General features: G+C 43.8%; 2 protein-coding genes and 1 long non-coding RNA gene across 8 annotated transcripts in view; 2 read left to right on the top strand and 1 right to left on the bottom strand.

Moving 5' to 3' along the window:
* Positions 1-4,149, top strand: part of Paip2b (poly(A) binding protein interacting protein 2B) — a 35,082-nt gene extending 30,933 nt beyond the window's left edge. Inside the window, exon 5 of the mRNA XM_048416664.3 lies at positions 262-4,149. Within this exon, the coding sequence (XP_048272621.1) occupies positions 262-318 (57 nt within the window). The 3' untranslated portion in view covers positions 319-4,149. The remainder of the gene's footprint in view (positions 1-261) is intronic.
* Positions 4,150-6,632: 2,483 nt separating this feature from the next.
* Nagk (N-acetylglucosamine kinase) lies at positions 6,633-15,112 on the bottom strand. Of its 5 annotated transcripts, none has more exons than XM_048416661.3 (10): positions 14,960-15,112; positions 13,380-13,464; positions 13,130-13,228; positions 12,308-12,449; positions 11,320-11,430; positions 10,574-10,686; positions 9,503-9,590; positions 8,633-8,730; positions 7,627-7,705; positions 6,633-6,922 (listed from the first exon to the last, which is right to left on the bottom strand). In XM_048416661.3, exons 1-10 carry the CDS (start codon positions 14,986-14,988, stop codon positions 6,735-6,737), a joined length of 1,032 nt encoding a protein of 343 aa, XP_048272618.3. In that variant the 5' UTR covers positions 14,989-15,112; the 3' UTR covers positions 6,633-6,734. The 5 variants fall into 5 exon arrangements, with proteins under 5 accessions (XP_048272618.3, XP_087763190.1, XP_048272620.3 ...); XM_087907064.1 differs by lacking the exon at positions 14,960-15,112 and adding an exon at positions 14,351-14,490; XM_048416663.3 differs by lacking the exon at positions 14,960-15,112 and adding an exon at positions 13,599-14,248.
* Positions 14,482-26,457, top strand: LOC125388542 (uncharacterized). Of its 2 annotated transcripts, XR_015002212.2 has the most exons (5): positions 14,487-14,620; positions 19,974-20,119; positions 21,189-21,396; positions 23,667-23,781; positions 24,579-26,457. It is a non-coding gene; the product is annotated as an uncharacterized LOC125388542 (long non-coding RNA). The 2 variants fall into 2 exon arrangements; XR_015002213.2 differs by lacking the exon at positions 19,974-20,119 and having other exon boundaries at positions 14,482-14,620.
* The last annotated feature ends 273 nt before the right edge of the window (positions 26,458-26,730 follow it).

The raw sequence follows: 26,730 nt of genomic DNA, 5'->3' as shown, positions 1-26,730 counted from the left end.
TGCTAGGCAAGTACTCTATCAATAAACTTTATCCCTAGCCTGAAAATAAGTTTTAAAGTGTAATAGGACGTGAAAGCAGAAAGATAACCATCAGTATGGGAAGGGATAAGAGGCAGGTATCAACAAAGTCAGTGGAATGCACATGTATAAAGTGTTATAGTGAAACTCATTATTTAGTGTGCTGAATTTTTTTAATCATGAAAAAAAGTAATAAAAGTACAGCTTTCTTTGAGTTATATTTTCTCTTGATTCTCATTTCAGAGCAAAAGTAACCTGAATCCAGATGCCAAGGAGTTTATTCCAGGAGTGAAGTATTGAGCTATTGGAAGCTTCCAGAAGGACTTGTTTTGTCCCCGTACCTGGGGCCAGCAATGCACAAAAAGGCAGAGCTGAAGGGGGGTGGCAAGGGTTTGCAGCCAGGGCGGGTTGGGTTGGGAAAGTGGTTTAACTGGATACTGTGACTGAGTAACTAATGTGCGAGGAACTACTCTCCAAGCCCTCTGAGCATGGCTCTTCTGTTCTGCTGACTTGTTCAGAGCAGTTTCCCATTTTATTTTATTTTTTGAAGAGCTCTTTGGAGTTAAGGAACTGCAGTTGTTTCTCCCTTGTTAGTAATGTTCTGGCTGCATTCAAGCAAAATAAGCTGACCAAGGAAAACAGTATTTAAGAAATAATCTTCCCTGCTGTGTATCTACCAGGAGCAGGACATCTAGAGAGCTTAAGGAATTTACAGCTGAGTGGTAAGAGGGAAAAATAGAACAGGAGATGTAAACCAGTTGCAACACTCAGTTTCCCCAACCCCTGACATTTCCATGGTGAAGTGGTGAACTAAGTGGCAGATAAAGCCCTTGTCTCCTGTCCTGAGCTCTGCTCTACTAATGAAAACACGGATTTGAAAGTTCTTAGGTGAATGTAACTTTGGATGGTTGCAAGTTGTACATCAGAAGAGCAGGGCTTGATGGTAGCTGTCATTTAGTTGCTGCTGGCCTGGTATTGAGCATAGGTGTGTAGCTGCTGTTGCTCATTGTTTACAGGTAAAAGTCACATAGAGTTGCTTTGCCGTCATGATTCTCATGCGGGCTACTCCTGGCCTCTTTCCCTCACAGCTCTAAAAGACACTGTTAGCCAAAGTCTGAGATGAACCTTTTGTTGGGCTGGTTGCATCTTGAATCTTCTTGGACAGTTTTGGATTTGTTTTCCTTAGTCCCATCAGTATCTGGCTCTTACAGTGTCTTAATTCACTCAAAGATTTCTGTATTTTTTTTTCAAGGAAATACATTTTTCTAAACACTAGCAAGCTGCTCAGCTCAGTTTAGGTGCTTCTCCTGCCTTACAGAGTGATTCCCAGAAATTAAGCTACTGAGGAGGCCTGCCTGAGAACACAACAGAACTCCTTGGAGCTGTTAATGGGTATTAATGTTCCCACAAACTAACTTTTTTAATTTCCTTATGGGCCTAGCTAGGTGCATTCTTAGTTCTACCTGTAACTCACTAGGGTTTGGTTGATCTTCTGTGGAACTGAATTCCACTGGGAGCTGCTGCTGCGAGTAGAGGCGAAGGTGGTAGTGTTGAGGTTGAAAGGACAAGCGTCCTGTCCTGTTCATCTCCCAGGACAAGGGATCTGGAGAGGCCTGAGAGTGCTGTGGCCTGTGTGTGACTGTCACTGTGCTGGGCGTTAGCTCTGGAAGGATCATGTAGCTTCCAGTCTCTCAGTTCAGCATGTGAATGTGGGCAGAGACTGGGAGGAAAGGACTGGGGTGTGAAAAGTTGAAACATTTCCCTTTTTCATGAGCTGGTTATCCAGCTTTCCATTTTGTTTTGGTACCAGGAATAGAACCCAGGGTCTCATTTGTGCTAGGTTAGTCCTACTCTTGAGCTGTTCTCAACCCTACCTTGTAGACAGCCCCAGCAGTTAAACACAAACTTCCCTGTTTTTCCTGTTAAAGTCTCATAGGATGACATCTTGTGACAGTGGCTTTCTCCCTAGGCCACATCATAGTGACTAGCTCAGGGAACTTGTATGGCCAGACACACATTGACTCCCAAAGCCTCTCCCGCAAGAGACTAGGAACTCCTAGTCCTCCAGGAGGACTTTTTTCCTGCTCCAGCTTTTAGCTTGGTTTTCCACTTCTAATAAGGAGAAGAAGGGTAGGAGTAGGGCATAAAAAAAGATTCTGCCGCAGTCACTTCGAGGCTTTTGGAGTTCAGAATGTATCAGGATTACAGGAAGGTTCTTGAGAATCTCTACCTGCATATAGTGCATCCTCCTCTGAGTACCTGGCTGGGAAGCCTGTGTAAGCCTGGGGAGGTTTTGTTCCATCCTAAAGTTTTTCTCTTTGGAAGCCAAGCTGCTAGTTGTGGTCTAAAAGGCCTACCTCCCTTCCTACTTTGCTGGTTCATTTTACTTGGATGTCAGTCTCTGTTCTTTTGTCAAGGGTGCATTTGGTTAATATTTCTAGAATGCTGTTGTGTATGCCTGGAAACAAGTGCTGGTATGTTGGCAGCATGCTGACTCCAGGCTTGGGATACAGCCAATGAGGTTGAGCTTAGTACATGTGGAATGACTTATTCCTATATGGCCCAACTCTTCTTTCATCCAGTGTTGTGAGGTAGCATAATTGTGCCCCAGACTACAGACTCATCCTTAGTTTGCCAACTTAGCAGAAGAATTTTGGTGTTTAGTAGGTTTTCCCCGCCTTGGGAATTTATAGAGCAATAGAAAATGTACGTAATAGTTGCTGGTCTGGCTGGCCCCAGTCTTCTTTTATTAGTGACTAAGTTCTAATTGTGATTATTTGACTCTATAACTTTTTTCTTTTGTTGGGAGAGGGATAAGGGGCTGCATAAGATATTGTGGAGGTAGTCAAAGCCTAGGTACTGTAGCTAAGGGTCTGGGGCCAGTTTCTTTCTATAGTGTACCTGACTTTTGGTTATCATATAAGCAACCCAGAAAATAGTCTAAAGATTGATCCTTTTTTTTTAATTGAACCCAGGATTTCACATGTGCTATGCAAGCACTACACCAACTTCATTCCCGACCTGTGAGAGGCTAGGTCTTGGTAGCATTTGTATTTCCAAAGTCACAAGAACTATGATTGCTTCATTAAGATTATAAGGCTAACCATAGCTTTAAAATAAATGTTTTTAGTGAACTATTAGGCATTTTCCATATTATTGTTATGTCAAGGGTTTGTTTTGACTTTAGAGAGACTAAGATGCAGGTAAAGAGCTCTGCCAGCCGACACCTTCAATGAGCCAGGAAGGGGGGGCAGCCAGAGTGAACCTCTTGATTGGGACTATGGTAGATGAGCATGTGACTGCCTGGCTTCCTGAGTTTGTCTCCTGTTGCTAGAGGGGACAGGCCTCTGCTGTAAGAGTATTGGTATTGCATGCTATTAGTCTAGGTTTATAGAATGTCAAGGATAGGAACTTACAGGTCTGACAAATTTGACTATAAGTTGGAGGTACCCACCTTTTGGAAAAGCTTACCCCAGCCACTCTCCTCTGGGAGAAAAAGCATGGGAGGCAATAGTTTTGTCAAGTAGGAAGAGTAGAAAGGATGATGGTGTGTGAAACAGAGACCCTGAGTGACCTGTTCATCCACAGTTGCCATGAGACTCGTTGCCCCCTAGGATGACTCAGTGCAGTGGATGTGAGCGCCTCTGAAGTCCATTCTGTTACCTGGAGGATGTCACCAGACTTAGACTTTCTAGACTTCACAATCTAGAAGGAGGTGGGACTCTTTTTCCTATGTTTAATCTCCCACAAGAAGCTGCTGGTGGTGATGGAAACAGAGAAGGAATCTGCGCAGCAAACATTAGACTGTATACTACCCTGCCGTCATCATCCAACACACTGCTGGACCCCAGAAATTTCCATTTCCTGGGAGTTGGGACTAGAACATAAGACAACTACTCTCTTCAAGATGTCAAGCTTAGGAGCCACACTTTTCCTGTTCTTGGGGAACAGGAGAAAATTGAAAGGACCAAAGGACAGATATGCTTTTTCTTTTTTTTTTTTAATGTAAAAACCTTCCTACATTTTTGTTGCTAAAAGTATAATTTAAATGGACGATTTGATGAGCTTTCCTCCCAAATTTACCTTATACCTTTTCTTTAAAATGAATAAACAATAAAATTCCAGGTTACTTAATACTATAAAGATTTTTTTTTTTTTTTTTTTTGGTTCTTAAGATCAAACTCAGGACCTTACAGCTAGGCAGCATCCTGTTACTGAGGCTCTCTGTACCCCTGCATAAGGTTACAAAAAGCATTTTGAGTTATAATCTTGCTCTGTGGTCCAGACTAGACTTGAACCTCTGGTCCTCCTGCCTGAGCCTTTCCAGTGCTCAGATTATAGGCGTGGACCACCTGGCTGTCCGAAATATCTAAATATTGTACTGTTACTAAGTTGTTTTTCAGTGCAGGAGTTAAATGGAAGATTTCGTGCATGGCTGGGGAAGTGTTCCAACACCAAACTACATCCCTTGACTATAAAATGTCTTTCCTGTAAAGTGGTACCATGTTTCACTCTATCAACATATAAAGAGAATTTTATCCTGCCAGTTGTGAACCTTCAAAAATATTTAACAACAGGTTGTGAGTGGTACTCATCTTTAATCCCAGATTTGGGAAGAGGCAGAGGCAGGTAAATCTCTAGTTTGAGGCAAGTTCAGACTAGCCAGGTCTACATGAGACTGTCTATAAAGTTACTAAACTAGTGCTTAAAAAGTGGAAACAAGACCCCTAAAACAGCTTTGAGCTGGGGTAGTTCACTAGTGATGCATATCATACAAATCATGAACTCACTGAGTTGTGTCCAAATCACTGAGTTTAGGAACTTTTAGTACTGAGCAACCACCATATTCACTTCTCCCAGTAAGCTTTTATACACTGGTCCCCAGGCCCTGGTGTGGCCAATGCACCCCATCTGGACATTTCATGTCAATGGACACAAGCACTATATGGTCTCTTAATTTGGCCCCTTTTTTTTAAACATGTTTTTTTCAGTGTTGAGCAGTTTCCTGTTGAGTACACTGCACTTTGTCAGAGAACGCCTTAAGGTTGGGTTTTAGCCTCCTCAGCTCCATTGGCTCTCCACCTCCACTTTGGCAAGTCCTCTGTCAGAGGCCCTGAGAGCTGTGTGTCATAGGAGCCTTGGCCACTGAAGATTCCTATGATCCTCAACCTTCCGCGAAACATTGTGCTGTCTACTGCAGCTTAGAACCTTTGAAACATCTCAGCCCGAGCCCATTTAATAACGGGCACAAGTGGACAGGGAATGAAACTACATAGTGTCTCACTCAGAATCAATGCTGAAGACTGCAGCTTTCTAGTCATGTCTAGTACTAACTCTGCTGGACTCCTGAGGTGATGGTGATGTACACAGGAGGGAGGGCCAGAGTGATGGAGGAGCCAGGGGAGCAAAGCAGCCTGATGATGCCCAGGCTGCCTAGCACCTCCAGTAAACCTAGGCCCAGACTCTGGACCCTTGTTCCTGTTGCAAATGTTTAAAAGCTTGTTGCTCACAGGGCTTTTAAAACTAAAAACAATCTGGAGAGGTGGCTTAGCAGTTAAGAGAGAGCATGACTTCTCCTGATTCAGTTTCCAGTGCCCACATTGAAGCTTACAACCATCTGAAACTCCAGTCAGAGACAGGATCGTTTTTTTTTTTTTTCTGCTTCCTGCAGGCACACACACAGTGTACATAAATGTAGGTAGAACACCCAAACATAAAATTAACAACAAAACCCTAAAAAGTTTTCCTAAAACTTTTTTTTCTCCCAAAAATGGGGAGAAATTACTTAAAATTTTTGCTTTATAAATCAAATGACATCTGTAGAAAAACTCAACAGATGAGAATAAATGCACTTGCTGAGGTAGCACCTTCCTGGCTAAACCTGGTTCCCTCCTTTCATGTGTATTGACAGTTGTACTGTGCGGGAGTTAGAGAGAGGGAAAATAGAACCCAGAGGTTAAAACACTAGCACTGTTGTACATCCAGATCTGGTTAATCTTAGGTGCCAACAGGTCCTGGGAATGATGACAGTGTCTCTGAGCAAGAGTATTTTCCTGGAATTAGCTTCAGGAGAAAGACCTTCCTCACAGGGCTGGCAACAGCAGCCTACCTATAAATGTCTGAGAGAGAAGTGCCCCACTGTAACCATAGCCAGGTGAGCAGCAGTGAGGACCAGGCAGGCCACTGAGTTAAGCAGTATCTTCTTGGTCTATAGGAGCCTATAGGGATTTATTCAGACTAAAAAACAATAAAATGCCCTGTGTGCCTACAGCTACCAAATCCAAGGTTAAATAAAAATTGAGACTAGAATTGTACTGTTCCTCTAAATCCTGAGAACCTTGGAAGAGGGGTGTGATAGATCTTGGGTCATTCCCCAGGAAATGGGCATGGATACAGTTTAGTTCCATCATAAGGCATTGTAATTCCGCCCAGAGGAAACTTGGATCCCAGCTCCTGGCAGTCAAAAGCATGTGGTGTGGAAATGGGAGGTGCAGGGCCATTATATGCTTAAAAGCCTGGTGGGTGCATGAAAACCACAGCAAGTACCCGAATCTGCTGGAAGTGCTGAGTACATACAGCAATGTGCTGAACCTGATACAGGGCATTCTACTGGGGAGGGGGTAAAGTGCATTTATTTGCTTCCATGTGTTTTTAACAAAGAAAATATCTCCCTTCTAACATTCAGTGTCCGCTGGATGGGGGAGGGGGTACAGCCCCTAGAAGGTATGGGAATAGAAGGCAAAGGCATTGATACTGTAGTCCATGGGAAGGTGGTATCCAATGTGCCTGGCTCCCAGGCTGGCACCCCCCAGTGCAGAAGAGTATCGTAGCTTCATCAGGGTGAAGCTGGAGAAGGAGTTCTGAGCCTGCAGCTCTCGGCCCTGGGTCAGTGCCAGGAGAAAGCCTGGAAGAAAACACAGAAGAGATCAAAAGCTGGATCTTCAGTGGAGATGCTAGAGATCACATTCCAAGCATCCAGCACAGAGGCACCATGATACTATGGGTCCTGGAACTAGCAGCCCAAGGAACCCATACTCCTCAACTACAGAGTATGCACCAATATTCACAACTTCTTGGTGCCAGAATCTAGTAGGGATCCTTGAGCTGTTTCAGAATCTGATGAAACCCTGAAACTGGCTGAACTGAGGCTGCCATGCTAAAGTCCTTGTGGCCAGAATGGTAACTAAGGGTACTACTACATGTTATCATACACTGGTCTAAGCCCTAAGGGGATGGAGAGATGGCTCAGTGGTTAAGGGTATTTGCTGCTTTTCAGAGGACCTAGCACCCACATGGTGGCTCACAATACCTGTAACTCCAGTTCTTCTACCCTCCTTGGGCACTTCACACCCATGGTGCACAGGCATACATACTAGCAAAAATACCCACAAAACATAAAAGTAAATCTTTAAAAGTGATTAAATATATCATTGGGAATAAAACCTTTTTGCCACCTCAAGAGCTTGAGCTATACAGTAGAGAACAGGTTTAGCAAGCACACACCCCAGGAGGAAGTCACGGGGGCTAGATGAGAATAAAGGGCCCAACTTCACCCTCCTTTCTAGCTGTACCCTTTGTCTTCATCCACACCTGCCCACCCAGACTCACCTTCCTTCAGCAGCTCCCAGCTCTTCCACACTGAGCCCACACACACAATGGGGAGGCCAAGCTCCCCTTGGAACAAGACCTGAGAAGGCAGAAAATGGAACATTGCAGGCAGACCCTAACCTTAAACCTTGCCCAGGCCTCAGGGATATTTCCTCAGACCAGCTTCTGTCCAAGACACTCTCCCTCTGGTAGGGAAACTGAACGTGGACTCAAGCAAAAAAGGGGGACGGGGGAGGGAAACAGAAGTCATGAAAGTGAGACAGAGAAGAGGAATGGTCAAATAGAGGACAGCACCACATGAAGCCAGTCTACATATTCAGAGGCATCAAAGCAAAAAGAGTTTGATGAAAACAAAACAAAAAAAAGAGAGTACAGAAAATTATAGATTAAAAGGAGTAAAGAAAAATAAACCATGTAAAGATGGATTGTAAAAAAAAAAAGGCTATTGTGACAGGTTGGTTTCTTTGTTTCTTTCTAGGTATGTTTCTTATTGGCATATATAAAAGCTATTGTAATTGGAAAAAAATTTAAATGGAATGCTTTTTCAAAGTACTTTATCTCAAAGTGATTAATTAATATTTTAATTATATTATGTATAATAAAATATATTAAAATAAGTATTCGTTTGAGGAAAAATTAAATAAAATTAATTTGTTGCTAAGTATTATGTAACAGATTACTATTCAGGAATATAAAATGAAGCATGGATAATTATGATTCCACTCAAATGAGTTGATGCTGTCTTTGAATTGTATATGGAATGTAAGCATTAAAATAATGTTAGCTAATTTGTCTATGTGCTCTAAAAAACAATTGCATATTTCTTAAGAAAAAATTAGCTATTTATTGCAAACTTATAATTCACAAGAAATATTACATATGAAATAAACTTGACAAAGTTGAGTTAAAAAAGAAAAAGAGTTTGATGGAGCAGTCTTACCACCCCCAGGCCAAGGGGCAGACTCTGTCTAGCTGCCACCCACCTTTGTGTCTTGCCTCAACTCACCGGGTCAATCTCTGGCAAAACTGCCACGATGTGTCTGCCCAGCATCTCCCCAGCCTTCCTGAAGATGTACCGGGAAAGGGGATCCCCCTGCTGTGCACCTGAGGCAGGGAGAAAGAGGCTGTACGATACAGGAAGCAGCCTACTCTACTCTATCCACTCCTTTAGGTAAGGCAGCAAGCTCAGGCCAAGACAATGTTAGGATGGATGCCTACATTGGTAAAGCAAGCTTCTTCCCATCATTCCAGATACCTCCCAATGCCCTACTGGAAGTAGCTTACTAAGCTTTGAAAAGAGCCTCCTCCACCCCACCAGTGCAGAAGGACTAGACTCCAATGAACTATTAAACTACATTACTGTGTCTGTTCCTGTGAGTCTATAAGCCCTGTGGACAAGGGACCCTATCTGTTGGTAACTAGCACTTTCAGCAGTGTGCTGATGGTTAGCCCCATCCTGGCTGATGTTTTGAGCCTTAGTCCTGAGATAAACACAAGTAGGGTATCCTGGGACTAAGGAAGCACCTTAGAGAAGCAGACCTCATAATGAAAAAGGTAATGTGTGACATGCAGAGTCCTCCCAAAGCCAACAAAAGCTGCCTGAACTTTCCAATCCCTGCCAACAGACACTACTGCAAGTTCTCAAACCAAGGTCTTCAGATTGCACCAGTCACATGGCCAGCAGGGAGAGAAACACAGGCAATCCAGTGCTGTCTGGTCCCACCTTCACCATATTCACCACACCAAGTTGAACTACAGACTCCAAGTTACTTGTTGAGACAGCCACCAGCACATAGACCAGCCTTAACCATGCATGACCCACCATTAGACATGCTTTTGGATAACCAAGCTACAAACAAGCTGGAACTTGCAGTACCTTCTGCAATTTTCTGGCAAAACCCAGCAAACCTGGATTTATCAAAATCCCTATACAAATGGGTGAGGATTCCTAGCCGATCTGGTACCTGAGGAATACAAGAGGAGACACAATCATAAGACGCAAAACCCCTAGTCTGTCACCCAGAGTGGCCTTCCCAATGTCTCTATTGGAATGACCAAAATATTTGGGAACTTTTTTTTAAGCTTTAAAAATTAGAGGAATTTGAGATTTATCATTTGAATAATTTTGTTTTTCTCAAGATCAAATTCACTGAAAAACTCTTGAAAAGACTGTTTTAGTTAAAGAGCAGTCCTACATATAGTAGCAGACCAAAGATTCTGAGAAGTACTGCAATCAAGGAATTCATTGCCCAAACTGTCTTCCACTACCAACAACCTAACAGGTCACTCTTTTGAGTCCCCAAGTATGCAGAGATTCTCCAGTGGGAGTGGGGTAAATGAGCATCCACAGAAACATTACTAAGTGTTTTATACACTTGTCTCATTTGGCTTTGCTTAAATGTTTGCAAAAATGCTAAAATTCCTAAGAGGAAGTGATGTGGGATGTCCTGTATATGTGTTGCTTTTATTGGTTGATAACTAAAGCTATTTTGGCCAATGGCTTAGTAAAGTCAGGTGGAAAATCTGAACAGAGTAGGCAGAGTCAAGGAGACATCAATGTAGTCGCAGAAGAAAGATGCCAGAACATGACCGGTAAGCCACAGCCTTATGGTGATATATAGATTAATAGAAATTGGTTAATTTAAGATGTAAGAGCTAGATAGTAATATGCCTAAGCCATTGGCCAAACAGTGTTATAGTTAATATAGTTTCTGTGAGATTATTCGGGTCTGAGCAGCCGGGAAACAAAAGTGCAGTCTCTGTTTGCAAGGAACTGCAGCTACACTGGTCTGAACACATGTCACACTACTCTGAATCCTGTCCTTATCCACCACTTTCCCACCTTGCTGTCCTGGTCCACCTGGAAACCCCATGTCCTTCTGCAGCTTCTCCCGTGGGTTCCCCAGTGTCCTACACTAGGTGCACATGAGTGTGGGGTAGGCAATACCTGGAAATACTTGAACATGGCCTGCTTGACATAGCCAATATCATGAGGAGCTGCCTCCAGGTTGTCAATGGAGTCAAACACGATTTTCACAGCTTGGTGTGCAATCCAGTAGGCTGCCGGGAGCAGAGGGCAAAGAAGACAGAAGCCGGTCACTGGCCATCTCCTCACCAAGAAGGACTCTCAAGCCCAAGACCATCTAGAAGTCAGTGATCAGTCAGTGGTTCCCAGTAGGGAGGGAGACTTAATCAAACTACCTGACAGACCCAGGCCAGGGAAAGCTGGTGGAAAGACTGAGTAGGTACACTTCTCACACTGGCACCCATTCAAAGACAACAGTGGTAAGCTGTCGCACACAGCTGCAGTCACAGCACCAGCTGGACCCAAAAGCCGCCCAAGAAATATATACACTCTGCCCCAAAAGTAGTGCCAATGGGAAGTATGTCCTATCCAGATCCCTTTCGCACTGACAGAGAGTCTCTGGACAGCTATGTTCAGTTTGAATCTTTCCCTTAGTCTCCAAAAGTCAACAGAAGTAGGCTGCACCACCATGCCATAAACTGAACCTTGGGTATGAGAGACTACTAAGGAGAAAGATGGTAATTCTGGAATTTTCTCAACACTACCCTGTACTCAGAAACAGGTTTAGGAGCTATTTAGGGATACCTGTTTAGGTTTGGAGACCAAGAGGGCAGGAATAGGGAGAGGAGTCATAGGAAGGGGTATGTCTAGGCCCTATGTGTGCTCACCTGAGCCCTCGTCTCCCATCATATGACCCCAGCCACCGCAGCCACTCTCAGAGCCATCGGGATTGATAAGCCTACAGTTGGAGCCTGTTCCCGCGATGAGCACGATTCCACCTGGGGAGAAGGCATGGGTGCTCAGTGTGGCCAAGGGCCCGCACAGAGCAGCAGCTTCCCACTGCAAAAGATAGGACAGAAACAAACCCTACAGTGAAGGATCACCACCCAACCTCCCAGAGCAAGCAGTCCACTTGCTTCCTGTCCAGGGGATGGAGGAAGAATACAAGTCTACATCGCTTCAAGGAAATATGGCTCCCTGCCAGCCAGACTTCAAATATCTTGGCTTTATTGAGTACCTAACGCCAGAGACTACAGCAGACCTTGAGTACCTAACGCCAGAGACTACAGCAGACCTGTTCTTACAGTGACGATCATCACCCTAAATCATACAGGCAACCACTCCCACTTCTACAAAAGTGAAACCCTTCTACAACTTCTCAAAGATGGGAGAGCTATCAAATCAGAGCCTAGGCCTGTTTCATTTTTGATATGGTCTCAAAGGTGGCCCTGGCTGATCTAGGATTTTTTTTATGTTGAACAGGCTGGCCTTGAACTTGCAGTGATCTGCCTGCCTCTGTCTCCTGAGAGCTGGTGTAAAGCGTGGTCACTGACATGCCTTGTGAGACTCAGTTATATATCAGCACACTACCATACCCAGAATCCCACACTTTTTCCTCAGTACCACCAGCTCCTGCCCCACCACCCCACCCAGAGATTCCACTTCCCACCCAGACACTTAACCTGCCCTCCTTCCTCCTCTGTCCCCAGTTCCTGGTCTAGCAAGGGTATAATATGCCCAGGAAAGGAGAGTAGGGAGACAGTAACAGAGGCTGTCTTGCAGATATCTGTAAGAGAAGTTTTGCCAGTTAAAAGTAAAGGGCTTCCCCTATAAGAAAGCTCATTCTCAGCCCCCACATCTCCCTAGCATTCTCACCATCCCGTGTAGCTGTGGCGATGGAACCCGCTGCGTCAGTGGTGATTACGTAACTTTCACTCAGGTAGGGAAACCGGTCCCTCAACTCCTCTATCAGGAGCCTCACTGCATCCTCCTGCTCCCCACCACTCAGGGACAGGCCCTAGGCCACAAGAGAGAGGAACACGCTGAGCAGATCTTTTCTTAACCCCTCTCCTTCTGACACCCAGCTAGCCATACCCTGCTCATCCAATCTAGCCCCTCCACCCACAGCAAGCCTTTAGAAGGCCATGCCTGCAGGAACAGCCTGGCCTAGGAAAGGGAGGAGGAAAGGAAGACACAGGCAAAGGAGCAAGGTAAGGGGATATGGAGAAAGCAGCTTGGCTTGACATACATGGGGTCTGGCTGTGCCTGCACATCTCCCTTGCATATCTGGGAAGTAGCCAGAGTCACAGCAACCTGGGAGGAAGAAGAGCTAACATTTAAAGAGCCCTCTAGACTACAGGGAGCTGACCATTTTGGAATAAATCACACTATCTCACTTTCCCAAAAAGGCCTAGTAAATGTATTTGCAAAATGATGAAACGAGGCTGAGAGAAAGTAACTGACTTAAGGGACACTATACTGAGTGGCAGAGCTGAGATTCAAATCAAGGTACCAATGGCTATCTGGAGCCCCATGCTCTTAAAAAAGCATTCTCAGCTTACAGATGATCACTGAAGCCACAAGAACAGGCAGGATTGAGGGCCCTGGCCCTGGAGACCTATCCCTCTCATCAGGCTGTGTAATCCCACTGGCCACATGCGTCAGCACTGCTAATAGCCCCTGCTCCAGCCAACTCACCAGGCTTCGAAGGGGTACCAGAGGATCCACTCCAGCCTTCTGTTTGGCCAAGTTCACCATCTCGTTGATCCTCTCCACACACTTGTCTGTGCCAATCAGCTGGCCCCAACAGGGAAGGAGGAGTTAAAAAGGCTTGCAGGACCTGTACTGCCCCTACCAGCTGCTATGAGGCCCAGCCACCACCTCAACAGGAGTTACAGCACATTAAATAAGAGCCAAGCCCTCTGGTCCCCTCAAGACGGCGTTTTACCCAGTGGTTTGTGCTCAGTCCATCTGCTTCTGACAGGATCTGCCCATTCTCAGAAAGTAAAAGGACTTTGGACCGTGTGCCTCCCCTATAAAACACAAGAGGGGGGACTCAGTCCTGCTAAAACTGCAGACAGGGAGAGTCAAGCTTGCACAGTAGCCCCTTATTAGAGTCTAGAGTAGAGACATCCTCAGCAAACCCAACCTCTATCCCCAAACTTACTTGTTCAGTGTCTACTGCACGCTGGAAAGGGAAATGTGGCCCTTCTCACGTTTCTCTGGCAGGTCTTACTTCCCCTGCAAGATCCCACTTACTCATCACTCTGACCTTACAACTTGTCCAATGTGGGCTTCTCCAAGACACACTGATAAGGCCTAGCTAGCAAGGACTGCTCTGAATTAAGAGTGTATTAAGTTGTTTCACGTCTGCCTCTCATAGTGAGCACCACTAGGTGAAGCTCCAGAGTGATTCCCTATCTTCCTAACCAGCCCAGAGCCTGGCCAAGGCAACATATGGTAAATGCATCAGAGGAGAAAAGCAGGCCTCTGCTCCTCTCACCACGGCCACTTTTGAAACCCATCTCCTGCCACCAGGGTCTTCAAGACACTTAGAAGAAACGGTCACCAGGCAGGGAGAAATTCATACAGATTTCAGCAACTAAACCCTTGGAGTTAAATTCTTGGGGTAAGTGGTATAGAGGAAGAGTGACATTCGGAAGGGCGATGTCCTACTGATCAACACTTCTAATAGAAAGACAGTCAAGACTCGATGATTCAACTAAACAGGACATCAAGTTCTGAAGGGATATTAATGCACAAGACAGCAGACTAAGAATCCAAAATCACCCCTTGACAAATTAGGGAAAATTAAGCTCTATCTTCCAGATGACTATATGCAAACTCCTACAATGTGCTGAGGGTTTTTCCTTGTTTGTTTTTAATGTATCACAAAAAAAAATGCCAGAGGATATCTACCTTAGTAATTCACAGAGAGAGACTTCAGGGTAAGTCAGCAGTGAGCTGCTAGGACACCAGACCCTCCTCCTGGCACGTCCTGGTTTGACACACCCAGATCCACAAAATGCTTGTCACGCGCAGGGGACAAACCACCATCTTGCTCACCCATGTCTTTGCTTTACACATGTGGCAACTGAGGCCCAAAGCGGGCACACTTCTCACCCAAGCCATGCCCGGCAGAGCTACTTCCCAAAGTCCAACAGACCAGCTTCTGAACAGGAGAATAAGGTAACCAAGGGTCTTTGGGGCTGAGAGCAGTGGAGGGTCCCGGTCACTAGGACAAGACAGTGTTCTGGTGGCAGCTGCTCAACTCCCGAGTTCCCTTGGGTATAAATTTCAGTCCGGGCTTCCGCCTCTTCCCCACGTCCACCCGCGACCGACAACTTCCCACCTGACCCCAGCTCTGCACAAGTCTCCCAGGTTTAGATGAGAGCCCTGAGACGGCGCGAAGGTGGCAGCCGGGAGGGGCGTGGTCGCGCAGGGGAAAACAAAGGCACCGGACGTGGAGCAGGCCGCCGCCCCCTGACCCGCTCCCTGACAGACGGCCTCGGCCCGTCCAGCGCTCACCCTTCCACGCCGCCATAGAGCGCGGCCATGCTAGCGCTGATACCACAGATCTCTCTGTTGCAACCCCGCTCTCAGTCGGTGGATTCTCTCCTACCGCCGAAAAGCCGCCCCCCACCCCGTCATGTGACCACGGCGCGCATGCGCGGGTGCGGACGGTGCAGCCCCTCTCGCCGTGGCTGGGCCCCTCCCGTCTCTTATCTCCGGTTCTTTTCAGCCCAGTCTTTTCCTGCCCAGTGCTTCCACTCGGAGAGCCGCAACCGAGGAACGTGGGAAAGTGTGCGAAGGAAGGCTGGAATCAACTCACAACCGCGCAGTTAATTATGGGGCGCGCACGCGCAGACGCATGCCGAGCCCTTCTCAGAGTCTGGCGGAAATGCTTGAGGGCCAGGCCGGGAGCCGAGGTTTAGTCCCCGCTGCTCAAACGCAGCCTTGGAACACAATGCTGGCTCAGGCCTGCTAAAAGCTGGCATTCATAGACCTTATGTCACCTTCTGGCCACCACTTGCTCCCCTATTCTAAAATGTGCAATGGAAGGGAAGGAGAAAGATGCCATCAGGTCTGACAGAAGAGTGGCTCCTGTGTGCTACCTCAGGCTCCTCCAGGTGGCTCTAGGCCTGCTAGGAGCAGCGTCGATAGCCAGGAGGGCTGCCTGCTATCCTTAACATTTCTTTGAGACAGGCTTAGGGCTAGCCTGCCTCCCTCCGTGCCTGCCTCCCGTGAGGGGAAAACAAAATTAACTAGGATCCACTTTCCCTTGTGAGACCCTCAACCCTTATTCTCAAAGGGACGAGAATTTCCTAGCAGAATGTTTTAAAATGAGAAACACAGATTAGCTTCACGTTCCCAGAAAGATAGTGCTTTCCTTCCCCCTCCCCACCGCTCCCCCCACCGGGGAAATTCCAAAGCACAAGGACACTCAGCTCCCTGGTGCTAAAGACAGCGGAGTAACCTTGCTCTGAAAACAAAGAACAAGCTGACATAGTAGGATGGGAAAGAGCAAAAGACCTTGCACCCATGCCAAAGCAGCTCTGAAAGGCTTGCTTATAATTTCACCTTTAAAATTATAAAAATAAAACCCGCTAAGGAACCTTTTAACTCCTCTCTACCTCGCTGCAACGGGGTGTTGGATCGTATTGCTGGCAATAAAACCTTGCTAATTGCAGTAGGGTCTCTCTGGTTTTTGGTGGTCTCCCTGGGGGTCACAATCTGGGCACAACCCCCTGACAGTTAATTGGCTCTGGTTGTGTTTTGAAGTTAATAGTTGGGAAAATGGGTGGGCACAAACCTCAAACTCTGGCTGAGGTGACTTTAAACATCTGCTGCTCTTGCTCTCCACCTCCCAAATGCTGAAATGTAAATTGTTGGTGTAGGTATTGTAGGAACCAGCCACGAGAAACAGACCACCCAAAGGAAGTTCTTCCAACCGTTGTCACCTGCCAGGGTTGGGCCTAGCCTGAGGAGCTTAATGAAGACGTGAGTCTCAGTAGTTTACCCTAAGGTAATACCTGGTTGCAGAAAGAACCAGAAACTGAGATTACCCAGGCACCACCCAGGAACAGACCACCCAAAGGAAATACCTCATGTTCATACTGTTGTAGATAGGATCAACTGCCCGAATACATTCACCAGAAAAAACCCTAGACAAATTTCAGCCAATCAGGGCTCCTGAACCTTAGAAATCCTTCACCCCCACCTTTACTACTATAAAAAAAAAACTCAACTCTAATTGAGCTCTGGGCTCTCTGTTTATTCCAATACGTTGGACACATGGAGGGACCGAGTGCAAACTTGTATATAATAAAGACTCTTTGCTTTTACATACCTGACTCAGTCCCCTTGTGGTTTTTCAGGGACTTCACAGATCTGGGCATAATAGGCATGCTTTTTAAGATTAATAAGTGGACTCTGTACTTTACTTCTTACCTATTTGAGTCAGTAAAGCACCAAATAACTCAAGAATAAAAACAATATTACTACCTGATAGAAAAACTAGAGGGAAAATCTTAATGCCCACTTGAGACATTCCATTCACAGAACATCAAAACTGGAAAATATTTCATCCAACGACAATTTTAGAATCACAGCTAGTTGATTTGGATTCAAACTGAACAGAGTCTTTGCAGAAATGTGAAGTAGGTGGACTTTTAAGGAAAATTTCCGTTTTTGTACTAGTGTAATAAATGTTGGGACCTATTCTGACAACTCTCAAGTGTGCTTTTGTATTATTGTTTGGGTTTTTGCTCGTTTTCAATTTCACTTTATTTAAATAACTTTTCACTTATTTTACATACTGACCACAGTTTTTCCTCCCTCCTCACCACCTTATCCACTTACCCCCCTTCCACCTCTCCTCCATCTCCATTCTAAAAGAGCAGGGCTTCTGTGAGTTTGAACAAAGCCTGGCACAGCAAGCTGAGGCAGGACCAAGCTCCTCCCTGTTGTGTCATATTTTGATTGTTTCTGACAAATAAAGCTAGCTCGGAGTCAGAGGGCAAAGCCAGCCACTATTTGAGTAAAATTAACCATAGAGGTTTGGAGGACTGTAGACGGAGAGGAGACAGGAAATAGTAAGGTGGGACTGAGAGAGAATCTTGGCCTTTTTGGATAGAGGAACAGTAGGGGTAGGACTGGTTGCTGCTTCCTGCTTCTCTGATATTTTCGTTTTTACTCCAGTATTTGAATCCAGATTTATTTATTTATTTATTCTTGGGTTTTTGGTTTGTTGAGACACTGTTTCTCTGTATAACAGTCCTAGCTGTCATGGAACTAGACCAGGCTGGCCTTGAACTCATAGACACAGAAATCCACTTGCCTCTGCCTCCCAAGTGCTGGGATTAGAGGCGTGTGCCACCACTGCCTGGCTGACTCCTGATTTTTTTATTGTTAAACATTAGTTAGATAAACGCTTCATCTGACATCCAAGCTTTGGGGCACGAATTCACAAGCTAGCCGCTTGCCCATGGCTTTGCAGCTGCCCACCCCACACAGGAGCGACACGCACATCCAACTGGCTTTTCATTTTCTTCCCCAAGCCTTCTGAGAGAGTCTGGGATTTTTCTGTTGCAACGTCTCTACAGCAATCTCTACAAGCCCCAAACTCCACAGATGCCTGGGCTCCAAATACTGCTGGAGTTAGCCCCACGCCAACAGTGAGCTCGGCCTTTGGGCCATTCTGTGCTTCCACTTCCATGCTGCTTTCCCGCATTCCCCTGCGTCTTTGAGATGGTTGTCTCGTGGGTTGTGGGCTCTTTCTGGACCCCCTCCTCAGGCTGCCAGCAAATGGTCAGTGGCAGCTGTCTTCAGCCAGGCTGTGCCCTGTCTGTGTTCTCCACCCAGACATGCTACATAGTAACAGCCAGCCTTACACTTCACCACCAGCAGCAGATTTGGGGAGACAACTTGTAATTCTTAAAAGGGGGAAATAGGTTATTCTTCTAAAGAGAGAGAGAGAGAGAGAGAGAGAGAGAGAGAGAGAGAGAGAGAGAGAGAGAGAGAGAAATTTTTTTTCTCATGTTAAAAATGGGAAACACTATTATGGTGGCAGGAGTTAGATCTCTCTATGATTTCACAATTGATAGCTTAAAAGTGGAACAATTAAATGAGGGAATAATTAACTTAGCTGGGATTCACATAAAGTTAATTATAATCATTATCAGTTTGGTAATTCTTGTTTTATCCCTAAAAAAACTTGATTGACATTAGTGCCAAGATACAGGCATTAGAAAAAGTTACTGAAGAAAATAATGCAATTTTGACTGATAAGTTATGAACCTTAGAAAAACTTATTAAAACAAATAATAGAAGTATTCAGACAAAGATAAAGGAATTTAAAGGAGAGCTAACTTCACCATTATAAAATCTGAGAGGGGCAGCCCAAGGTTGTTAGAAAACCAATCTTGTGGAGAAGTAAAATGTAATTGTATATAAATATTAAATTTGAGATTTAAGGAAGACGTTTCATATGGTATGCATTCACCCTTAGTGAAATGGGTATAAAACAAATTAGCAACTCAGAACAGAATTGCTCCTCAAGACTGGAAAGATTTGACATCAGTAACATTGGAAGCTGGTCCTCACTTACAATAATCTAAAGCTATAAAAGAACAAAATAAGGCTAGAGGTATTAATATTCCTTAAGATTAATTGCTAGGTGAAGACCAGTATGCTGGATTGTAAAGTCAATTTGAATTTGATGACCACACCTTGGTGCTATGTCAGTTAGCTACCTTAAATGCTTGGGACAAGGTTAAAGAGCCAGAAAAAGAGTTCTGAATCATATACTAAAATTATGTAAAGTCCAAAAGAAACCATCACTGATTATTCTTGCAAAAATTTACCCCAGCTATAAATAGAATAGCATTAGATCCAGAAGTCAGACAAATATTAATCGATTCTTTGACTTTTAAAAATGGTAATTCTGAATGCAAAAAGGTGATTGGACCTCTAAAGCAAGATCAGCAGCAATGGATGAATGGATTAGAAACACAGATAATATTGAATTTCATACTTGTGATCCAACTTTAATAAGAGAAGTAATCTCTAAAGTTTTTAAGAGAAGACAAACTGTCAGATGACTATGGCAAGCAAGGTCATCTCAATAGGAATAGTAGGCAAGGCATTCCTAGAAACAATGCTTTTTTTTTTTTTTTACTATAGATAATTGAAAAAGAAGGTCCCTTGATGTGGGAAGTCCTTCTGCATATGTGTTGTTTTTATTAGTTAATGAATAAAGAAGCCACTTTGACCTGTGATAGGGCAGAATAGAACTAGGTGGGAAAACTAAACTGAATGCTGGGAGAAAGTAAGTAGAGTCAGTGAGATGCGATGTAGCTGCCGGAGGAGATAGATGCTAGAACTTTGCCCAGTAAGCCACAGCCATGTGGAAATACACGGATTACTAGAAATGGGTTAATTTAAGATATAAGAGCTAGCTAGCAATATACTTAAGTGATTGGCCAAGCAGTGATTTAATTAATATAGTTTCTGAGTGTTTGTTTCTTGTCTGGGTGTCTAGGAATGACTAAGCGGTCTCCACCAACAGTCCCTGCTTCCTGGAGTATGCAGAAAGTATGGCAAAGACTGACATTGGACTAATAAGTGCAGATGAACAAGAGAAAATGAAACAGTTTTTTACATATTAGAAAATAAAGCATATTACAGGTAAACCACACAAACCTACAGAATAAACAGTTATATAAAGATATAATCGTACTTTAAAAATATGCTTATTAAACAGAAAGGGGTAACAGAGACCCTCAGAGATAGATTGTATGACGCTTTACTAACTTTAAATTTTCTAAATGCTAATGAGAAAGGAACAATAGCTGTGGAGGGACACTGGATAATAGAAAAAACTGCTGAGTTAAATCAGCCTGTATACTATAAAGATGTATTGACCTCAGAATGGAAACCAATACTTGTGTTACATTGGGAAATAGGTTTTGTTTTTGTTTCTACAGGGGAAGAAAAGCTATGGATACCATCAAAATTGATAAAGATTAGATTTTAACAAGAGGGACCTCTTGATTAAAAGAAGAAATAGTTTAGCAAACAGTGTGACCATTCAATCTAAATAAGCAAATGCTTTTCATTTGATCAGATATAATTTACCAAAAGGGAAACTCCCCAAAGTTAGGGTTGGGACAGGGTTTTCCTTTTGTCTTTCAAGGAGAATGAAAGCATTCTGATAAGAAATCTGAAGATCACTAGAAAAATGAGACATCTGTTTTCTACAGACACATAATATAAATGGTCTTTTTGTGGTCTCAGTTCAATTACAAATTAAAGCTGGCTTTGGAGTTGGAACATGGTTATCTCGTTGTCTAAAACCAAGCATGCTTGTTAAAGGAAAATCCAAAATCTCTGTCTCATGTCAGAAGAGCCACCTGATATAGAACAGAAGAAAAACCAAAATTAAGACACTATTCTATTGCCACTAATCTAATAATTCTTTGGTTTTATTTTGACTCTTTAAAACTTTTCTTAAGGTATAAATGTTATCTCAAAATTTAAAAGATTATATAATATATATTAAATTTTTGTCATGATTCTAATGGTCATATAGAGTAATAACTAATTCTAGAAAAAGGCTTTATCTAGCTTCCTGTACATGATTTCAGGTTTGAGTCTTTATCAGGTAACTAGGAGCTAAGTACAAATAACAAATTAAAGCCCTTTAATCTTGTCAAGATCTTCTGCATGTAAAATTTAAATGTTTTTTTTTCTGCAGTGAACCATGACCATTCCTAACAGTGACCTTTGAAGTCTCCGAAAGGAGGGTGGGACCCCACTGCAATGATTCTACCTGGATTGTGGTAATGTCACTAAGCTGACAAACATCACCCAAAGTTGACTTTGGACTACAAACTGCTCAGGACAATTTCAAGGTGGCGAGCTGAGATGGTCCAGCCTTACCGACTACTCTAGCCAGGATTTGAGTTAAGTCTTGCACTTTCTATTACACAGAGACTGGGCAACAAATGATACAGCTAGCTCTTCCCAAAACTTGACAATTATTATTGTGGGCCAATAGCCTTGTAACCTATAAAGATTTGTCACTTGTATTGGTTTATTACAACACTGATTGGCCAGTAGCCAGGCAGGAAGTATAGGCAGGGCAACCAGAATATGGAAATTCTGGGAAGAGGAAAGGCTCAGTCTGCAGTTGTCAACTGAATACAGAGGAAGCAAGATGAGAATGCCTTACTGATAAAAAGGTACCAAGTCATGTGGCTAACACAGACAAGAATTAGGGGTTAATTTAAGATGTAATGATGTGAGAAATTCTTCTGTCTCTGTGTTGCTTTTATTGGTTAATGAAGAAAGAAGCTGCATTCTGCCAATGGCTTAACAGAGTAAAGCTTAACAGAGAAAGAGATATGTAGAGTAGAGCTAGGCAAGGGGGCGGGGACTAAACTGAGTGCTGGGAGAAAGAAGGCTGAGTCAGAAGAAGCCATGGAGCCGCCAGAGGAGAAAGACACAAGATGCGAACTTGAACCTTGCCAGTAGGCCATGAGCCTCATGGTAAAATTAAAATAATAGAAATGGGTTGATTTAATATGTAAGAGCTCCTTCTCATGTTATGCCATATTATGATTTAGTTCTGCAGTTGCTTTGGACAGCTAGAAAGATGAGTATATAAATCTTTGGCAAATTTCCAGACAAAATTGTACTTCCCTATGATAAAGATCAATTGTTACATTTATAGCAATATAATGATGATTGGACTCTATATTTATTATCAACTGATGCAATGGTTGATAGCCATTATCCCCAACATTCATTGTTAAGTTTCTTTAAAAATCACCCTGTTACTTTTCCACAGATAGTAAAACCTAGGCCCCTGGTGGGAGCTCAACAGTTTTTACAGATGGTTCCCCAAGAGGAAATGCTGTGGTAGTTTCTCAAGGTCTGGTATCCCAAACACCTGTTGACAATGTCACTGCTCAAGCAGCTAAATAACAGCCTGTATTCTAGCATTTTTACAAATGTTTTTTGTGAGTCATATTAGAGGTCATACTCAATTACCTGGACCCCTGGCTAAGGGTAATCAGCTCGCAGATGCATATACCCGAATATTATTTGCCAGTCCCAAAGAAAAGGCTTCTAAACTTCATAAAAAAATCACTTAAATGCTCATTCTTTGCAGCACCATACTGGTTGCTCTAAAGCCACTGCCTTACAAATTACCACCCAATGTTCTGCTTGTACCCTTTTCATAATACACATTGCAGGAGTTAATCCTCGTGGACTTAAACTGAATGACATTTGGCAGATGGATATTACCCACCTATCCTCAGCTGGAAAGCTGAAATACATGCATGTTTTGGTAAATACTTGCTCTGAGGTAGTTTTTGCTTTGCTGCATAGTGGAGAGAAAATGAAGAATATGATAGCTCATTGCCTGCTGGCTTTTGCTTATATGGGCTTACCTAATGTTATTAAAACAGATAATGGTCCTGCATATACTAGTGGAAATTTTCAAACCTTTTGTGTAAATAATGATATTAAACATATTACAGGTATTCCATATAACCCCACTGGACAAGCTATAGTAGAAAGAATGCATATGGTTATAAAACAGTATTTCACAAAAATAAATGGGGGGAATATATGCTCTCTCCCAATACATAATTGGCTTCTATTTTATTTATTCTAAATTTTTTTAACTGTGGAATGTGAGGGCCACTCAGCCATGGAAAGACATTGGAATATGTAGAAGGAGTGATGGGCTGTGTTCCTGTCTGGATCCCAGCTAGCTTACCCCCGAAATAATTACACAGAAACTGTATTCATTTAAATACTATCTGGCCCATTATCTGTAGCATCTTATTGGCTAACTCTCTCATATTGATTCAACCCGTTTCTAATAATCTGTATCTTGCCACGAGGTCGTGGCTTACAGGGAAGATTCTAACCCACATCCATCTCAGAGAGGAGAGCCATGGCGTCTGCCTTATTGACTTCTTTCTGCCAGCATCCTGTTCTGTCTACTCCGCCTATCTAAGCTGCTGTCCTATCAAAAGCCAAGGCAGTTTCTTTATTAACCAATGAAAGTAACACATAGACAGATGACCCTCCTCCATCAGGAATAAAAGTTCTCAGTCCTTGGGATGGGTACAATGGAAAGACCTTATTACAGGACAGTGGAAGGAGCCCACGCCCCCGTTGCCTAGGGTGAGAGGAGCTGTTTGTGTTTTTCCTCCAGGAACAGACAAGCCCATTTGGGTACTAGAGCAATATGTTCAAGCTGTGGAGAATGATGGGAAAGGATCCTGTGATGAGCCTGAGAATGATGTGTCATTCTCTTGATGAGCCTCCTGGTGAGTCCCAATTAAGTGGAAAGCACTGTGTGAAGCCTGGTAAGAAATCCCCCTGTATTGATGCCAGTGAGTCGAGCCAGCCCCTTATATCCATCTTCTTATTCCACAAACTATACTATTGGAACTGCTTTAAGCAATATGGCAATAAAGCAGGCTTCTATTAATCAAACATTTTCCCTTGTGAACATTTTATGCTTTGTTACATCTTTGGACTATGAATATTACTTTAAGGAATCCTACACAAACGAGTGTAGTCCCCACATTTTTTTTGTAGTGAGTGGCTGTGGGCAGGCCTGCTTTTCACCTCACCCGGCTCCTGCACGGCTAGCTTAGCCCCGGAAATAACAACACACAAATTGTATTCATTTAAACACTGCCTGGCCCATTATCTGTAGAGAGTCAGTTACTGGCTAACTCTCACATCTTGATTAACCCATTTCTAATAATCTGTGTAGCACCATGAGGTGGTGGCTTACCGGGAAAGATTCAGCATGTTTGACCTGGTGGCTGGCTCCATGGCGTCTGCCTCGTAGCCCTCTTCCCAGCATTCTGTTCTGTTTACTCCGCCTACCTAATTTTCTGTCCTATCAAGGGGCCAAGGCAGTCTCTTTATTGACCAATGAAAATAACACAATAGACAGATAACCCTCCTCCATCATTTTTTGAAATGTTTCTCTGCAGGCCCAGGCACTATTAAATCCCATGTTTATGTTTTAGTTCTTTCTTTCTTTTTCTTTTCTTTTTGTAGTATGGAATAGCACCTTTGAGGGAAAAGATATTCCTGGTTGTTCTTTCAGAAACTGTGGCCTGAGAGACTGCTGGGATGAGCATTCCAGTGCTGCCTTGTTGGTTCGGGTACCAGCCATCATACCACTTCCAATTACCAAAAAGGCCAAGCAGACTGAGATGACCCTGCTTTGAGAGAAACGAGAGTTTGGAGCGACAGCTGCAGTGGTTGCTGTCATTGTGGTGCCTGCTGCCATGGTCGCAGGACTGGCAACGGCACAAACATCGTTGGTGTCGGACACCATGGCTAAACTGGCAAGACAAGTCAGTGCTGCTCTCCAGACTCAGAATGCCCTGAGTATCCACATTAAATTTGGACTTTTGAATTTAAATCAAAAAACTGCCCTATTGTAGAAGCAGGTGACTTCTTATGGCTTGTACAACAAATATCTTGTTTACACTTTTATCATTCCATTTGTGTGACACATGTTAATATTGCTAATGCCTCTTATGTGGTAAAACAGATCAGTGGTTACTTGAATAGCCCTTAGAATGTTACAACACCAGATTGTCGCTACCTGTGTGTCCCCTGTTTTAGACAAAGGGTTGGTGGAATACCATAGCCCAACTGGGAGGCTGGGTTCAGCAGTGATTGGGGACCCTCTTTCTGGCAATCTTAAGGCCTGTTGCCATGGGCATTTGTCTCTGAATTGTGTGTAAGATCAGACAATCCATGAGAATGCAGCATATGGTCAATTAGCAAGTCCTTCTGAGCCTGTTGGACAATAACTTGGATGTTCCCCAGGTTTGGTTGCAAATACTGCACCAACAATGAAGACTCCTCCATAGATGGGCAACTTCTACAGAAGGGGGCCCACCTAAGACAGGGAAGGGGCCTCCCAAAGACGGGTAAGGGTTTACTCTTCTGAGATGACCTAAGACAGAAGGGTCTTCTGTCTTATAAAAAATTTAGGGGGGAGATGTTGGAACCGTTTGGAGTCCTGGCCTCCAGCTGTGGTGCGGGAGAATTGTCTGTAATCTGTCAATCATGTTTTAAATAAATGTTAGTTGGCCAGGCAGGAAGTATAGGCGGGAAAACCAGACAGGAAGTAGAGGTGATGCAATGAGAACAGGAGAATTCTGGGAAGCAGGAAGCTCCCTCCACCACTCCTGTCCAGATCACCGAAGAAGCAACATGTGAGCTGACAGCTGGAAAAGGTACTGAGCCACATGGCTAACACAGACAAGAATTATGGGTTACCGGAAGATGTAAGAATTTATTAATAAGAAGACTGAGCTAATGGGCCAATCAGTTTATAATCTTATGGAGTCCTGTGTGTGATTTACTTTGGGGCTTGCCGACTGTGGGGTACTGGGTGGGACAGATACCCCAACAAGCCAGCCCTCATGTTACACAGCTGCTCTCCCCTGCTAGTGACCTTTACTTGGCCTTCTGATTTGAGCTACTGAAAGCTGTGTTCAGCTATGTTTCCTGAGCACGTGTTGCCTTGTCCTTGATTGAGGATCAGGAGATGAGGTTTTCACCTGTTGGCCCACCTGGCTATGTTGGGTATATAAGCCTCTGTGGTATTATTTGTTAAAGGGCTTCTTTTCTAGTGACTAGAGGTGTGTGTCTCTGTCTGTGCTGTCTCTGAGTGTCTTTGTGTGTTTCAATCTCCAGCCCCTTGCGCAAGGCTCACGAATGGTCCTGTAGTGCAGGTACTATAATACAGGAGTAGTGCCGTACTGCCACGTAGTACAGGTGGGCGCTACAACACACGTAGCTAATGTTCGTGATTTACATTATGTTCCAATAGCTGCTCGGGGTCTTGTCTTCTGTCCATCCTGACTGGGTTATTTCAAGGTCACTGAGTTACCTAATTTTATGAAACATGGACTAGCCATATTAACTTAAAACAGTACACTGAATAAAAGTTTGATAAGAACGCTGTCCATTGCACATACTTTTTATAGTTTTGCTTTGTTTTTGTTGGTGGTACTGGGGTTTGAACCTAGAGTTTTACCTATGCTAGGCAACAGCTGTGCTGCTAAGCTACATCCCTAGCCTATGTTCACAGTTCTTTAAGACTTTGTGTGTACCTTTGTTTATCATGCCAAAAAAAAAAAAAAAAAAACTATGAGAAATCACACGACATTCTAATCAATTTTAATCACGTATTACAAGGGGGGAAATTGAGGTTGTGGAATCAAAGCAATTAGCCT

Source organism: Myodes glareolus, chromosome 6 (genome assembly GCF_982192425.1).
Source record: "Myodes glareolus chromosome 6, mMyoGla1.1, whole genome shotgun sequence".
NCBI lineage: Eukaryota > Metazoa > Chordata > Mammalia > Rodentia > Cricetidae > Myodes > Myodes glareolus.
The sequence above is the reverse complement of the archived record's forward strand: the minus strand, read 5'-3'. Positions and strand labels throughout refer to the sequence as shown.